Source organism: Anas platyrhynchos, chromosome 18 (assembly GCF_047663525.1).
Source record: "Anas platyrhynchos isolate ZD024472 breed Pekin duck chromosome 18, IASCAAS_PekinDuck_T2T, whole genome shotgun sequence".
In the NCBI taxonomy this organism is placed as follows: Eukaryota; Metazoa; Chordata; class Aves; order Anseriformes; family Anatidae; genus Anas; species Anas platyrhynchos.
In genome coordinates this window covers 12662582-12678588 of record NC_092604.1, presented here as the reverse complement: position 1 = coordinate 12678588, position 16007 = coordinate 12662582, and the positions used below count along the sequence as shown (strand labels likewise).

The following is a 16007-nucleotide window of genomic DNA, read 5'->3' as shown; positions in this document are numbered from 1 at the left end:
CAGCACCTACCTACCAGAACCCATCCCACTGTCCTCTCCTGTCACAGGACGGGAGGGAAATCCTGCTACTCAAATAACAATAAGTACATTTCAAGGCCTGCAGTTTTTTCATATGGGAAACTGAGCTTGCAATTTCCTACTCATTTTCTAGCTTTTGTAGTATTTGTAATACTTATTCCTCTCTAATTTGTATAGATTTTATAGCTTGGGCAATACCAACTCCCCTGATAGCATTATAAAAGTTAGAAATATTTTCAAATGTTTATTTCATTACTTTCTTTTAGAGGTATGAGCTATAGAAAACAGAATGCTGCTGCTTTATTGAAAACATTCTCTTTGCTTGACTAAGAGCAGCCAGCCCTATTCTGTTCTCATGCAGTGGAGAGGGGAAGTACAATGGGCCAACGGGCTGCACTTAACAGTGGGAATTCTCCCTTCAAAATATAAGCAAACCTCACTAGTTCTGCAAATCCTGCCCCGTTGACCGGCCAAGTGTTTTGACAAAATGGCAGCTGACAGCTGTGCTTTCCTACAGAGTGTGCTCTGCATTGTCTTCTGTGTTGTATTACTGAAAATGGAAGGAACAGCTATTTGTTTTTCAAGGAAAAATCAAAGGAAGTTTAGTTTATGGCTTACTTGACGGCATGGATTTTTAAAAAACCTCTAGTTCTTTCCAAGCTGTAGTGACTGGCTATAACCACGATCCAGTGGTATATGCACTTGTGTATTTTTACAAGCCAGGGGCTTGCAGTGATGTAACATGAATCCTTTTCTGGCTGAAGAAGACAGTACAACTGTTATCAATGCTCCTGCAGCATGAGTTTTACTTACAGCTTTTTTTGCCTTCCTTTACTCCTTCTGTTTTGTGTTTTTTTTTTTCTCATGATGAGTATTTTGGGAGCTAGATTTTAATCAACTAACTGTGTACATGTGACATATCGCTGACTTCAAAACACTGTGGAATTGAATGCCCCCATTTTTCACATAAAGAGTTTCTGTTTTTAATGTCTTATGATTGTGATGCAAAGTACTGGGATAATGCTTTTTGGCTGTAAGGTAAACATGTCTCTGCCTTTGTAAGCTGTTGCATGTTGGGAAACTTCACTTTGATCATCTGGTGCTCTGGAATACCTGCTGTTGCTGCTTTGTGATTTCTAAATGGACACATAGGATAAACACTAGAACTTAAATAGGAAAGAATTATTTAAAAAAAAAAAAAAAGCATTTAATTGTGCAGAAGCTTGTGAGGCCACAAGAACTCTGTAATAACCATGAAATCAGGCAAATATTAATCTTTCCAGATTTGCCACTTCAATACAGGATAGAAAAAGCAAAATAAAGCAGCAGATACAAAATTTACTGTAGGTACTGAATTATTTGGCTGACCTATGTGGAAGCTTATCGAAACTGCTGGACAGTTTCTCTATGAATTTTCTTTTATGCATAGCAGATCCTGTCAAGAGTATCTGCAATTGTTACTGGCCTGTGAAATACGACCACAGAACAAGGTAGTAGAGATTAATTATCATAAAGATTATGAACTAGCTTCAAGTCCAACCTCTTTTCAACAAAACACACTCTTATTTTTGAGACTACTGCTTGCTTTAATTTTAACAAACACTGGGACAAAAATAAAAGCAAACTTTAAGCTAACCATCTGTTTGAAGTAGTACAAAGTGTTGAAGTGTTACTGTTTATGGGGCCCTGTACCCTAAAGTCACATTGACTGATCTGGAAAAGGTTAATGAGAACACTACTGTAAGCTCATATCTGACTTCCTTGGATCACTGAACTTATTTGGAGTCCTCTCCCTTTTTTCTCTCTGTAGGTTTACCCAAGAGAATGGTTCTGTTACCAGTTATGAAATTCCCAACTTATCCTGTTCCCCACTACTCATTCTTTTAGCAAATGGCAGAAGCTAATTCCTATTGATTGAACAACACAGTACAGTGCAGAATGTTAGAAGAAAAAAGAGCCTTTTTATCCTGTTTTCTTTGAACACATACTTGAGCAAAGTCATTTGTAAAGAAACATCTTTTTCCTACTTTTTGATTTTAACAAAATGCAAATTTAGTTCTCTAAAACTTGAAAAAAATGTTCTGTGAAATGTTACCTCATTTTCAAATAACTTATACCAGCCTTCTGTTATAGGGAAGAACTAGAAGCTTAAATCTTACGTTTTAAATGAAGTATCCGATTATGTAAAATTAAATTTGTGAAGGATGTATAGAATATAAAACACTGATCACAAATAAACTGTTTTGTTGTAACACAAGAGTACTGCCTGTTTCCTAATGCAGTCACACAGATTCAGTTAGTGACCTGTACTTGTTGTAGGGTTATTTAATGCAGGGCATAGTTCTTTAAAAAATTATAAAAATAAAAATAAAAAAAGAAACTTCAGTTAAAATATAACTTCGTAAATCTTATGGTGTGTAATAAACTTAGTAAAATATGGGTTAAATATTGTTTTATTTTATAGAGCTAAGCATCAGTATGTGAGTTTCCTTAGAATCTTTAAAATCAGCATCCTGTAACTCTCAGTGACTTTAGTCTTAATTATCTAAGAAGGCTTTTCGTTTGTACACAGAATACTGAAAAACAAACAAAGCAAAGGGAATTAATCCTAGACAGCCTCTTTGTATTAGGTTACATTCTGTGAAACACATACTAAACAAAGGAAGTTCCCACAGAAGAGCTCATAATTACAGGGATACACAGTTCAGTCCGTATTGCCCAGAGAAAGGACGTCAGTAATGTTACAATCTCGTTCTTTAGAGCTCAAAAGCTGCTTGTTTTCCTTTCTTTTGTTTTTGACCAAAAAAAAAAATAAAAAATTGCACTTGTTCTTGTGGCCTTCTTCACTTTTAAGATTGTCTGCCCACCCTTGATTTTCCATTCACCATTTTTGCAGAAAGCATTTTAGTTGTCAATCTTGTATTAAAACAAAGGGTTCTCCTTTTTCCCCTTACATTTACAAGAATCTAAAGCAGCAACAAGGTCCCCATGAAAACTTGCTATTTAATTGTCCCAGTTCTTGTTGAGTGCTGCTGTGGAAAGTGACACACTTCAGCCATAGGCCAGTACTTTTCTTAAGAGTTGGTGCTCAAACGAAAAGAATTTCCTTTCAGATAAGGAGCGGGTGCACCTGTCAAATACCAGGACAGGCCCCATCTCTGTGCTGGCTCCATGTGTTTTAGACTCCTGCAGAAAAACTGCTGTGGGCTCTACTGAGGGATTCAAGTAGTCTTTATTAAGGTATCACCCCCACAAATAAGTAGCGTTGCTGGTTGTACTTCTCTACTCTTTTAAGTTGCTTTTCAGGAGGTTTGCTTTAGTTCATGCTCTTTCCAAGACTGAATTTATACACTCTGTTCTCCAACAGATTTTGCTGTTGAGGCAGGGGGAAGCTGTATTTATGAAGAGGGTGTAAGAACAGTGCTTAAAGCCATGTAAAGTTCCTCCTCCCTTTCACCACCCATTACAGGGAAACAAATAGTAGAACAGCATAACAAAGGGCAGCTTATTTAACAAGCTGCTCTTCTTGGAATTAACTGCACCTGTTAAACTAATATCTATGCTTAGAATTGTGTTCATATCTTATATGGTTTTCCTTCTGACATAGCTCTCGCTTTTGTTTGGTGTTGGTGGTACTTTAATAAAAAATGCAGCTCTACTGACAAGTAGCGGTGAGCCTGCTGTTCTCATCCATGTGATAGTGTTGAAATAAAGAGCAGGGTCTTGGGGATGTAATCAAATTGAGCGGTGCTCCTAAGTCACCAATACATTTTGCTGGCCTATGGATGAAAGGAAGCCATCACGGAGCAGAAAAAGCATGGCTGATAAGAGCCCATTTTTGTTAATCAAATATTCATTAAAGGAATCTTTCCTCTGCACACGTTCCACCCCCCTCCCACCCCCCTTTTGGAGTTCCCCTGATTGGCAACTGTTTTCTTTTTTCTTTAATCCCTGGATTTGTAAAATTTCTAACAAAATATTGTCTGAACCAATTCTACACAATAAACATTTGTATGCCCGATAACTTGTTCCTTATTTCAAAAACAAGGAGGGCGCTATGCTCTTTTCCAACATGATGGCAGTCATTTCAGATGATTGATAGAAGTCTTTTTTTTTTTTTTTTTGTCATTTGTTGGGAGTTACTAACCACATTGTAAACTTGCCCCCTTGCTGCATATTTTACATTTCTCTGCTTTACTGAAATATGAATGAGCTGTCAGTTCTTTGTTTAGAAAGTGGTAACCTTGGAAGTGTTAGATGTTTCAATACCTTCACAGAATTAAAAGTGCCCATTTTACAATGAAAATTCCACTTGCAGCTGAAAGAGCAGAGAAATTTAAATGGAGCTTTAGCTTCAGCCACTCTCTGAAATTAACATGAAGTTTTTGCTTCTCTGCTCTTTTCCCACTGTAGGTGGTTTTTTCATTGACAGTCCCTATTGCCAGCCTCTCAGCATCGCACCTTTTATTATTCACTTGGGCCCTCAAGATTTCTTCTCTGACTTCTAGAACCATCAGGTTGTGTGGCTCCAAATGGCATTTTGTACATGTCTTAAAAGCAAGAACAAAACTGGCTCGTTTTGAGGTTTCTCAACTTCAGACATGGAATCTGAGGTGTTTTGTTTTTGTTTTTTTTTTTTCTTTTTTCTCTCAAAAGTGTTTCTCACTTCTTGAACTTTGTTCCATTTAATGAAAAGCAATACTTACTTCAAGCCACAGTCCTTTCTTTGGGTACATAGCAATAGATGTGTATATACTTCTGGTTATTTCTTTACACTAGAAGGGAAGAGGGGGGAACAAAACAAGACTTTAAACCTCATAGGGTGCTTGCTTTAAGCAGTGAACCCACATTTACTTTCACTATTTAAGTATTTCAGAATTTTAATACTATGACTGTATTTGCATGTTTCCTATAAAAACTGCTACGAACAGTTGCAATGGTCGCTCTTGAAGCAGTAGTGCTTTGTACCATTGTACATGTCAGCAGACATGAAATGTAGCAAAAAGCTGGAAGAAAAAATAGTCTATTTTTCTCCAAAATATAACTAAATGTTATTCTTTCTCTCTCTCTCTCTCTTTCTTTACCACATCATTAATATGAGGCACAAAAAGGGTAGGCCTGAATTTGACTTTGAAATAGTTCTTCTGTGTCTCTTAAAATCATCACCAAATGATAGGAAATTGTAGTATTTGATAAATCTTCGATTCAAAATCTTTGCTTCTCTAAATTTACTAGTGAGTTTGTTGTTTTTTTTTCCTCTTAAACTTGTATGTTGATATTCTGAGATTGTGAATCAGTAATCAGCAATAACTGAAAGGTAAATGGCCTTGTTTATTTAAATGGTATTGGAACATCTGTATATTGCAGTTAAGACTTTTAAGCAGTTTTCAGCAGGTTAATACCACTTTATTCTCATTCTCTCCGGACCTCCATAGCCATATGCACTTGTATAAAATAAGCAGAAATGTAATGACTGTAAGCTGAGATCGTGATGTAAAAGGTAAGAAATTTTATTTTAAGCTTAAAGAATATTTTTATTGATTTTTTCTAAAAATCTCACATACCTGTGACAATCTTGTATATGGCAGATTTTTATTATGTTTTGTTTAACTGTAAACAAGTAACATGCAGTTTTGGATTCCAACTTCATGTTTTTCAAGGCCACTTCAAATATTCCAGTTTCAGTTAATAATATATATATTTCTTAATACTTTTAAGAAATAGTTTGGTTTTATCAACAGACTGTTCTTCAGATACCTTTCTCTAGCACAGCCTAAAAAGCTGTATTGATAATGCTGTGTATCAGGCACCGCATTCCTTGCATACTTGTGGAAAACATTTAGGTAGGTACTAAAGCCTGGCCATGGCCTGTACTGAAAGCCATACCATGGTTACAGTTATGTGAAATAAAAATGTGAAGTGGAATGTGTGGTATTATCTAACTAACAAGAGAGAAATTATTTCCCTAAACTAATAAAGCCAAACTCCAAACGGAGAATGAAAGACTTTGATGATGTTAGTTTAAATCTGCAGAGATCAAATTACATTAGGCCAAATTAATTCATGAAGCAGCCAGGTTTGCTTTCCTCTTGTGGGTGCAGTGGGAGGAGAGGAAGGCAGGCAGGAAAAGATCTAACTGTGCATGAATAAATTGTTTGGCTGTAGTTTTCTAAAGCTAGAAATTAAGACAGGGGCCTCCATAAATAATTATCTTCAGTTCTGTAGTAAATGTTTTAGATGATATTTTACTTGGAGTAAAATGATTTTGGATTATGACTTATATGGTGCACATGATATGTGTAGTTTTAAGATATTTGTTTTTTTAATTTGCATTTATATAACCTTACATTATGCAAGATTGCATAGCACAGTACTGCACAACTGCAGTACCTGCAGTACTTGAAGTTGCTGGAAACAACTCTTTTATATTAAAAAAAAAAAAAAAGCAAAAAAAAAAGCAGGGGGTTGATGATGTATTAGTGTTTTAGGGTCTCAATTCAGATATGAAAGCATTAAAAAACCCTGACTATCACAGTTTATACTGATGTAAAACAGAAAAATACTTGGTATGAAATATGTAGTAAATCAAGTCTAAAGCTTGTTGTTTTGCATCAAAATATAACAGCAAAAATAAACTATGTTTCTTTTCAATATTGAAAATACCAAATTCAGTAAATAACTGCATGTGTAGGTTCTCCATAACTCAGGATATGCCTGGATAAAATACATAGGTTGATGTAGAAAAATAGCTGTCAAATATTGTTGGTTTTAGTGATGTTGGAGGAAACCGGATGTTGCAAGTGGCCTATGTATCTGCACCTGGAGAAATTTAAGTTCAGGAACTTTACCAGTGACTTGCCCACCAAAGCACATAACTGTTTGATTACATTTGCAGGTGCAATTGATGAGCCATCAGCATGACCTTTCTGTTTGGTGGTGCAGATTTTCATCTGCTGTTATCTTCAAGGTATAAATACAGGGTTTGGTCTGAAGCTCACTTAATGTTCAATTATTTGTTCAGCCTTGTAAGGCAAAGCAATCCTGATAGTGGAGCAGCAGGCTGCTCAGTTTCCTCTGAAAGACAGTGTTTTATATGCTTCAAGGCGATGTTAAGGCACATTATAATGAACTTCTCTTGAGTATTCCTTTTGTAGGTTTAACTGATAACAGTCTGACAAGCAGCTTATCTGTCCAGTTCAAGGACTGATTAATAACTTCTTAACTGACTTCTTTGATCTCTCTTTGTGGCCTGGATTTGGCAGCTTTATCCATTTGTATTGGTTTGCATCAGCATTGTTTTGACTGTGAATTTCCATATTTTTCTGTCATTACCCTTTTAACTCTTAGAATTGTAAGCATTCTGCCCTTCTGCTTTTTTGGCATTTTCACTTTCTTGGATCTTCTCCTCTTTTTCAATGAAAAGATACTAAATTTCTTTGGTATATTTTTGCTCAGTAGACAAACACTTAGGTCCCAAAATTGTCCCCTTGGCTTTGCTGCATGCCTTCGCAATAGGAAGGACACCATTTCCTGACATGAAGTACACGCTGTACTTGAAACTCCTAAATCCTGGTTTTGAAGCCATTTGGAGTTAGTGACAAGACCCTAATGTGGGTGCTAGGACTGCCTAGTGCCTAGGACTGTCTCATTCATGGTTGTACTTGAGCAAAACATTCACATGTTCTGAAACATCTTTCATGTAGGTTCCACAAGTGCCTAATACATTGGCATTTGAGAGAACTGTTACGGACTGCATTCTATTCCAGCAGGTATTAACCTAACCAAAATACCAGGCTATTATTTGATGAGTGATTTGGATAACATCTACTTGATCAATGTCATCACAGCCACTGTTCTGCTAAGGCAGAATTAGAAACTGCTTTCTTTTGCCTAACACTTTCAGGTTTCCTTTGAAAATCCACCTCACCAAGAGAATGGTCTGAAGTGCCTTTTCTGAGAGATTGAGATCTGTTAGTTGATGGCTACCAAGCTTTGTCTTTCTGGATATATAAAGCAGTCAATGTGGAAACCTGGTTCCATGTGCTCTGTGTAGCTGCTGCTATCTTTGCCAATTCTGCAGTACCATTTATGTGAAGCAAAAATATTTTACAGTTTGAATTTCTGGTTCACGGAAAAGAATTCTGAAAAAGTTCCTTTGAACTACTACATATCAATAGGACACTTGGGAAAGTCTGTATCTATTCACTTCCCACCTTAATTCTAGTTTTAGCTAACCAGATGCCAGTATGTATTTTGGGAGATGATGTCTGGCACTTAAAGGATTAAAAGAAACCAGAGCTTTACAATGAAAAACTGACCTGTTTAGTGTGTTACCTGGACTAGAGATGAATGGCATTAACAATGACTTTGGAAGTATAAATATGAACTTGGGTGGCCTGGTTGGTTGACGTGGAGGGAAGTGAGGCTATTTACAGAATAGCAAGATTAAAATACAGGCTGTTCTTTGTTTACTTTTATATAGCTGTTCTTGCATACAAATCCACAATCACACACAGTGGCTTTCCCTTTCTAACAGTTTGGATTTTCTGGAACCATGTGAGGGAGAAATGTACAAGCAGCCTTTTGAGTTGTCAGATTGGTATCTGAAGCGGCCGTGCAGGACAGCAGTCTTCACAGATGGAAACCTCTAAGTACAGTATACTGCTAGCCATACCTCAGCATTTTTCTTCCTGATGGTTGAATGGCAGCTGGAATGGTTGTCATTTTCCCAGATAGGAAACTGTGACTTGTGAAGAAATAACATATTTGACAAGGGAACTTAAATCCTACTTTGCCAGCTACATGAAATTTCTACAGGCACGTTCTGTCTAAAGAAGGGTTTAAGGCAACAAGGTGACTTTGGAAGGAAAGTGTTATCTTGAGCTAGTGTCTTAATTGTACATGAGACAAACACCATACAAAAATCTGCCTAAACCTTTTGAGACATAATTCCATCACCAGCCTTTGCTTGAAAGCCTGTACATTAAAGTACCAGGGTTGAATGACTGTGAAAGGACTTGGCGAGCTGAAAGCATGGCACACGATGCTTCCTGCCATCGTATCCTCTCTCTGCCAGTGCTTGCTGTCTACTTTACGCATGCATTCTGGAGCTGGAACATGGTGACCTTATTCCTGGGCATTGAGCCATACAGATGGAGGGAGGCCAGCCTATACCCATGAAGGGACTGTGTAACACGCGGCCTCTGTTGCCCAAGCAATTTCTCTTGGACACAGTACACAATCCAACCCTCACAAAGGCAATTTAGTGCCTGGGTAGGTGGTTCCTAATCTGTCTAATTTGCTGTCATGCAGCCAATGTGAGTTAATTAGATGATTCAGCAATTGTCGTGGTTCCCAGTTAATGTGCTGTAAACCCTGCTGCCCTAAGTTTCACTGGAGCTGAATCCCTTTGCTTCTGTGAATGCTGTGCTTCCCGCTGCCTTTTCTGATCTCCTCTAGCGTTCCAGTAAATAACCAAGTCTCTGAAGTTACAGAATCTTTATGTAGCTGTTTCTAGATTGTTGAGAATTTCTAATAAGCCAATGAAAAGCTTTAGGGAACAAGTTTTCCTACAAACTTATTAATGTGCCAAGACACTACTATTTTTACTCATATGCAAACATCTGTGAGAAATACTCTGGTATCTCTGATCACTTGAAAGGGCACTAGTACTCATTCTTTAAGGATACTTGTCTTCTGGCAGAAAAAATAGATTTATTTAATGTTTGTCTTAGTTCTAAAATTATTTGTGCATTTTTCCTTTCATTGGACTACTAAGAGAAATTTCCCTGACCACAAGTTTCTTGTATTAATAGGAAGTAGAAAATGAAGGAGTGGCATGAAGACTTTTCAGGTGTTCTAAGAAAAAAAATCTCCTTGTTTGGCTGTTCAACTATGGGACACCAATCTCCTGGCAATTCTAAAATTCCAAGATAGCAATAAACGTGAGCAGCTTCAATGTACTATATTTGATCCAATCCAGCAATGTCCTCAGAGAACGAGTCTGACAGTCCCTGTGTTTTCAGTCACTGATCTCTGACAGAAACAGTGTAGAAGCACATGGGTCCCTAGCTTTGTTTTTAATTCTCCATCTGTACTTAAAGAGTCCATGGGTCATCACAGTCTAGCAATGAGATTCCCAAACATCTCACCAGAACTACGTAAATTAAGAGCTAGCACAACATTATAATATTTGAGTCTTAGACAAAATTCCAAGTTTCCCTCTGCATCCTTTGCTCTGTAGGCTAAGATACAATCATTTTGTATTAGAACTTAGTGCCTTTAGATAAATCCTCTGTAGTCAGTTGCTTGCTAATAAATAAAGGGAAAAATATGTCTTCCACCTTCAAATGAGTTCCAAGTCACATCAGCAGCTTACAAAAAAAAGGCTCCTACTTCCTGAGGCTCTGGGAAATAGCACAAGACCTCTGCCAGGGCAGATTCTTTTGGATACATGATGAGATACACAAATATAAAGTTTAGACTGCTGTTCTCAGTCATGAATCACACTGGGGCCTCTTCTCTGGCAACAAAAGAATGAAAATGAGGTCTCTGCTGGACTTACAGAGAAGTTCTGTTAACGTACAGTTGTACTGTCTTAAGAACCAGTAACTGAGCTTGAATTTTCAGGACACAGACCCTCTCAAGTGTCCTGCTGGAAGAAGTTACGGAAAAATTAGATACTTTGCTGACTTGTTTAAAGAGATGCAAAGGTATAGCATAGTTGCAGCCACTATTCTTAGTATATAGACAGCTTGTCTAACAGCTCATTGGTTCCAGTCTCCTGTTTTAGGAGATCTGGTTTGCTGTGAAACTGAGTCCTACTGTAAAGTAGAAATGCTGTTGCAGTCATTTTAGAGCAATTCACTGAAGAAACTCAGCACTGGAGTCCTACCCTTACAGGTTGTGGCAGCAGTTTTCACCTCTATTTTCTTTTGAACATTAACCACTTCAGCTGGTAATTTATTGTTTGACATTAAGAGAATTCACATCACAAAGCTGCTTTATTACTTAACCCCTGAAGTTAAGTCTCCTTAGCTTAACTTCTCTCATCTAATTCCATACCTATCTGTGTGTAGGTTCTTTAGTGCCCCAAGACATCTTTCTGTTTCCCACTGTACTCACAGAAACAAGAGTTATTCAGTTATTTATGTGCAACTGATGTTCAAGATAATAAAACAGCATGAATAGGACACATACAGACCTGTTCCTCTAGCCTGGTGTTTTCTATGAGAGAGGATGCTCTTTCTGCTAGACCTGTCTAATACTGTGTAGGCAGTGCAATAGCTTATTAAAAGTAGTTCTGTGATCTTTTTAATAAAAAAGTTCATCTTATATTAAGATTTAAATTCAGTATTTTTTTCTCCAAGTTCTGTGGCTATGTGAAAACATTCAGACTAAATGCTTACCTTGACACTTAAGAGGAGTTGAGTAATCTAAAGTGCTAAGTAGAGATGTACAGTTCTAAATCTAATTTCTTATGTTGTATGTTGTTTTAACTTGTATTCGGTGCCTTAACTCTGTACAATCTAATGTTATCTATACTGTACCACAGGTAGTTTAGTGGGTAAGTGTATTTTAAAAGAAGTCATCAAGCTAGGCTACAGAAACTGTAGCAAGGACAAGCCTTCTCAGTGTGAGTTCTCCTGCATGTTTAACTAATAATCCACTGATAAACAAAACCTGAAGAATTTAAAGACTATATAAACTTTTTAACTACGAAATGGGACTGAATGTATCCAATTTCCAACTTCAAAGGTTTGTGGCAATGAGATAAAGGTACAATCTCTTCTATGTTGTGTAAGTAAACTTCAAACTGGCCAGAAGTGTGTGTTTGTGAAAACCTACGGACTCTTATCTTTACTAGAACAAATTGCACTAGAAGGTATTAACTGAATGTAGTTTAGAAGGGTATTAATGGAATGTAGTCTATTATCCTTTATCCACTGGTACAGGGGGCTTGGAATGAGTCAGACTTGCAGTTAATGTTTAAGTCCAAAATAGTATGTGAACTTAAGCCTCATTCCTGCCTCTTACCTGAATCTAGAAGCTCCAGGTGCCTTATGCTGCTTTGCAGTTTGCAAGGTGTAGCACAGCTTCTACTTGAACACACATTTGCTTGCTGAATGCACCTGGTCCTGGTAGAATGGACTGAGGCAGGAGAGAGAGAGAGAGAAGAAAACAATGAAGGTAGAGTGCACCTCTCCAGTCTTAGGTTAAGTAGACAAGGAAGATGCACGGAAAGCTGCACTGCCTTTTCCAAGGCCATAAATACAGTCTCTGGAAAAAACAGGACATTTGTCTATGGTGGTAAATCAGCAGCCTTAGTACACCAAGAGCAATGAGGAAATGGTATTGTTTTTTCTATAGCTTGTATGAAATTAGATAAGAGATTTAAGCTACCCATATTACAAGCTAAAAATCTGCTGGAGCAGATTATACTTTTTTCCTGCTTCAATAAACAGGTATAGGTTGGAAAGAGGAACAGGAGCAATCCAATGAATCACAAAAGGGTTTGAGTTGGAAGGGACCTTAAATATTACCTAATTCCAACCCCCTGCCATGGGCAGGGACACCTCCCACTAGACCAGGATACTCCAAGCCCATTCTTCATATCTAATCTAAAGCTACCCACTTGTAGTTTAAAATTGTATTTGCTGATGCATTGTTATCCGCAACAGGGAGACTCCTCCATGCAGTATATAAAGCATACAACTGAATTTTGTCAGGGAAAGGAATACTAGTAATTTTCCCTAAAGGAATACTAGTAACTTATTGATACAATGACCATGGTATTCTAGACAACCTGCCTTTGAGAAGAGCAGCATGGTAACAAAGGAAAGCTGATACTGCTCCCACAGCTACATGTTGTAATGTACATACTTCAGGTCACTAATACTGGCATAACTAGTTATGACAAGATCAGTTCATCTTACCAGAAAAGACATTTTATCTGCTTCTATCTTTTAAGCTACAAGGGAGTTAATTATAGCACAGTAATTTTTCTAAGGCAGTAGAGCAGAAGGTAAGTTTCAGCTTTGTGCTTCGAAACTGCTGCAAATAAGTCAATTAACAGTGTTCCATGGAAACAACCTGACGTACTTATTTATTTTCTTTGTGCTCATTTCTGTGTTCTTAGAAAAGCACAAGCTTCTATAAGCATAATCAACACAAAGTTACTCAGGGTACTGTGTCATCTCAGCAGTGGACACCAACTTGCATCTTCAGTCAACAGGCACATGTAAGTCAAGCTTAATTAAGAGGAACAGAACATCATGGCAGGTTTGCTTTACTACTGGCACTGTTACAATTTAATGATCTATGCATATGGAAATATGCGTATTCCTGCACTCCCAGTATAAGTTAGAGTTCTGCAAGATCATCCTGCAACAAAGTAAAATGTGGTCAGTGTAGAAGCAAGTATTATTTCCTCGTTATTTCCATAAAGGGCTGTTTATAAGCAGTTGCAAAGTGATACTACTCAAAGCAGAATAGCTGTGCGCTGAAGAGCACAGCTATTGGAAAATTAGTAGTGATATAAATTTAATAACGAAACAACTCTACCATACAGATTATTTCCTGTGTTTTCAAACTAGTATCCCTGCTTCCCTGCTCAAAGTAACAGGATAAGACAAGTGTAGTTTTCCAGTAACACGTATTGCATGGAAATGTACTGGACGAAAATGGAGGCTGTACTGCTGAGAGCATATTCTACTATACAGAGCCATTCTCTGGGCAATGCTGCATAATTTAAGAGTGGGTAAACATGCCTTCAGGGACAACAGAACACCAAACAGATGTTTTTTTGGTTTTTTTTAAATACACAAAAAAATCAAAACAAAAAACAGAAAAAAAGCCTTGAAGCTTTGTCCAGTCATACACCTATTCTTCCCTGAAAAAAATAGACAGGTACATCCAGATGTGCTTAGTGAGTTACAAACCAGGTGACACAAAGGCCCTTAAGGATGAGTGTTTTACAGATAGTCTCCTTTTGGCCGGAAAAGAAAGGAAGTTGACGCCGTCTTCCAGTTCCAAAGCTCAGTGTCTTATTTCTGATCCTAACCCTAGAGCAGTATTTATTGATCAAACTGACTAAGCTTTTTAGGTCGATGAGCTCTCCGCAAAGCAATTCTGTTCTCCTCTCAAGCCTCTGCAGGGGCCAACAACTGGTGCTTAACTACTGCTTCCACTGCAGAATGTCACCTGTCCTCCAGCTGGCCCAGGTGTTCTGGGACACTTGCACTTCTCAGAGCAGCGCTGCTGTGGGGGCACCCAGCAGAAGTGCTGCAGTAACACAGCAGCACAACCCCCGCTGGGCTGTATGCTTTCTCAAGTCCCACCCAGGTCTTAGTGACAAAGCTGAGCATGAAACCTGTACCGCCAAAACTCCTGCCCTTTAATGAGGACATCTATGGGAAGGAGATGTGAATCTGGTGACTTTGAGGAAAGGTTGGTGTCTTCCAAGTCCAACTCATCTCACAATCCTTTTGTTCCCCAAACAGTTGAGCTTCCATCCACCATTCACTGTCAGTCTAATTTGTTCAAATAATTACTGCTAATTTGGGCTAAAATATCCCCCTTGTGTAACCCAAACTACCACCACCAATCCACCTGAAGAATTTTTTTTTTAAACAAAGGATCATCTGGAGGCAGATCACTGCTAAGAGTATGCATACTGCAAGGCAGACAGGAGCTCTGGCAATGCAGTGCAGTGCTCCTTTTCTGATGACAATTACGCCTACAAGACAAGAAAAAGACTGAGGCAGTGCTTTGGGGCAGTGTTTCATGCTCAGCAAGCTCGCAGAGGGAAGGAATGCAATTCTATAAATCACTTGTACTGTATTTCTGTTTCTAGACTTGAATGAATTTCACTTTTCCTTTGTGGGTCAGCATAGTAAACATTAAAGAAAAGGACTATTTTTATAAATCTCTTTCACCAATAGAGAGGTCTGACCTGCAGCCACCAGATGGACTTAATTATCCATAGAGGACAGAGTGTTTATTTTTACACTAAGATTACATATGATATTGAATAATACAAAATATGGCCTTTGAACTATCTAAACCTTAAATCCTATCACCAAATTCCATAAGTTAAGTAGTACGGTGGACAATTCCATCCTTCTTCCTAATAAGTCTCCCTCTCAAAAGAAGTTACTCAGAAATAAATTTCCAAATGAAGTACAGGAGATCCTTGTGGTCTAATTACAGAATACTTTACAAATCAGGAGGCATCTTAAATATTTTTAATAAAGTGAGCTGTACGTACTCACTAGCTAAAAAAGCCTGCAAATGTAAAGTAAATGGAATGCTCTTTGGACATGAAGTTGCTTCCTCATGTGATGCTGTACCCAGTACACTTGGCTTCATTTGGCTTCTGTGTTGTGGTTTATATGCCAGCCACTGTTCTGAACTGTACACAACACCGATATTTGCACTGTAACCTTGATTCATTTGCCACTGATTGTAACCCAATGCTACGGACTTCTCTGTATATAAAACCATAACCATGTCCCATTTGCTTCCAATAGCACACAATAAAGGCTTATCTCTGTAAATGGGAATTATGTCCTTATGACTCTTTTTTTAATTATTTTGTCTTCAGTGAGGAAATTGGCTTTAAGGTTTTTCTGAAGCCTGGGGAGCCAAACCACAGAAGTCCATTCTGCTTTAGGCAGGAGGCTAAGACAGGCTTCCAAGGCTGCGGTCTGATCAGAGGCGATTGTTAGCAGAGCTGTGTCACGGAGATGGAAACGTAAAGCACATTTACACCGCCTGTACCGAGCGGAATGCCTTCCGTCACAGAGGTGAATAAAGCATGCAGGACTAATGTCTGACACACACACTGACGTGAAGGGCCACTGCACAGAAACACCGCCTGGTGCTAGCCAGTGGCAGCAGTAACAAAAGCTCAGGAAAGGCTGCAATGAGACTAGCCAGGAAAGCAACCTGTACTTCAGAATAAAAACATTCATTTTCTAGCATGTAGT

At 38.1% G+C, this 16007-nt stretch overlaps 1 protein-coding gene and 1 long non-coding RNA gene across 15 annotated transcripts in view; one reads left to right on the top strand and one right to left on the bottom strand.

Annotated features, from left to right (window-relative positions):
• Positions 1-12183, bottom strand: part of LOC139999017 (uncharacterized) — a 32789-nt gene extending 20606 nt beyond the window's left edge. Inside the window, exon 1 of the long non-coding RNA XR_011803985.1 lies at positions 12055-12183. This is a non-coding gene — a long non-coding RNA (uncharacterized lncRNA). The remainder of the gene's footprint in view (positions 1-12054) is intronic.
• The window catches only part of STRBP (spermatid perinuclear RNA binding protein), a 67767-nt gene extending 52186 nt beyond the window's left edge, over positions 1-15581 (top strand). For 7 of the 14 annotated variants that reach the window (XM_027470905.3, XM_027470906.3, XM_072025269.1 and 4 more), the window contains exon 18: positions 4432-5427. In XM_027470905.3, coding sequence (XP_027326706.1) covers positions 4432-4526 — 95 coding nt within the window. In that variant the 3' untranslated portion in view covers positions 4527-5427. Of the gene's footprint in view, positions 1-1828; positions 2848-4431; positions 5428-5453 lie in introns of those variants that run through there. The other 7 variants (XM_027470909.3, XM_027470908.3, XR_003501038.3 and 4 more) reach the window with 6 other exon arrangements.
• Positions 15582-16007: the final 426 nt, after the last annotated feature.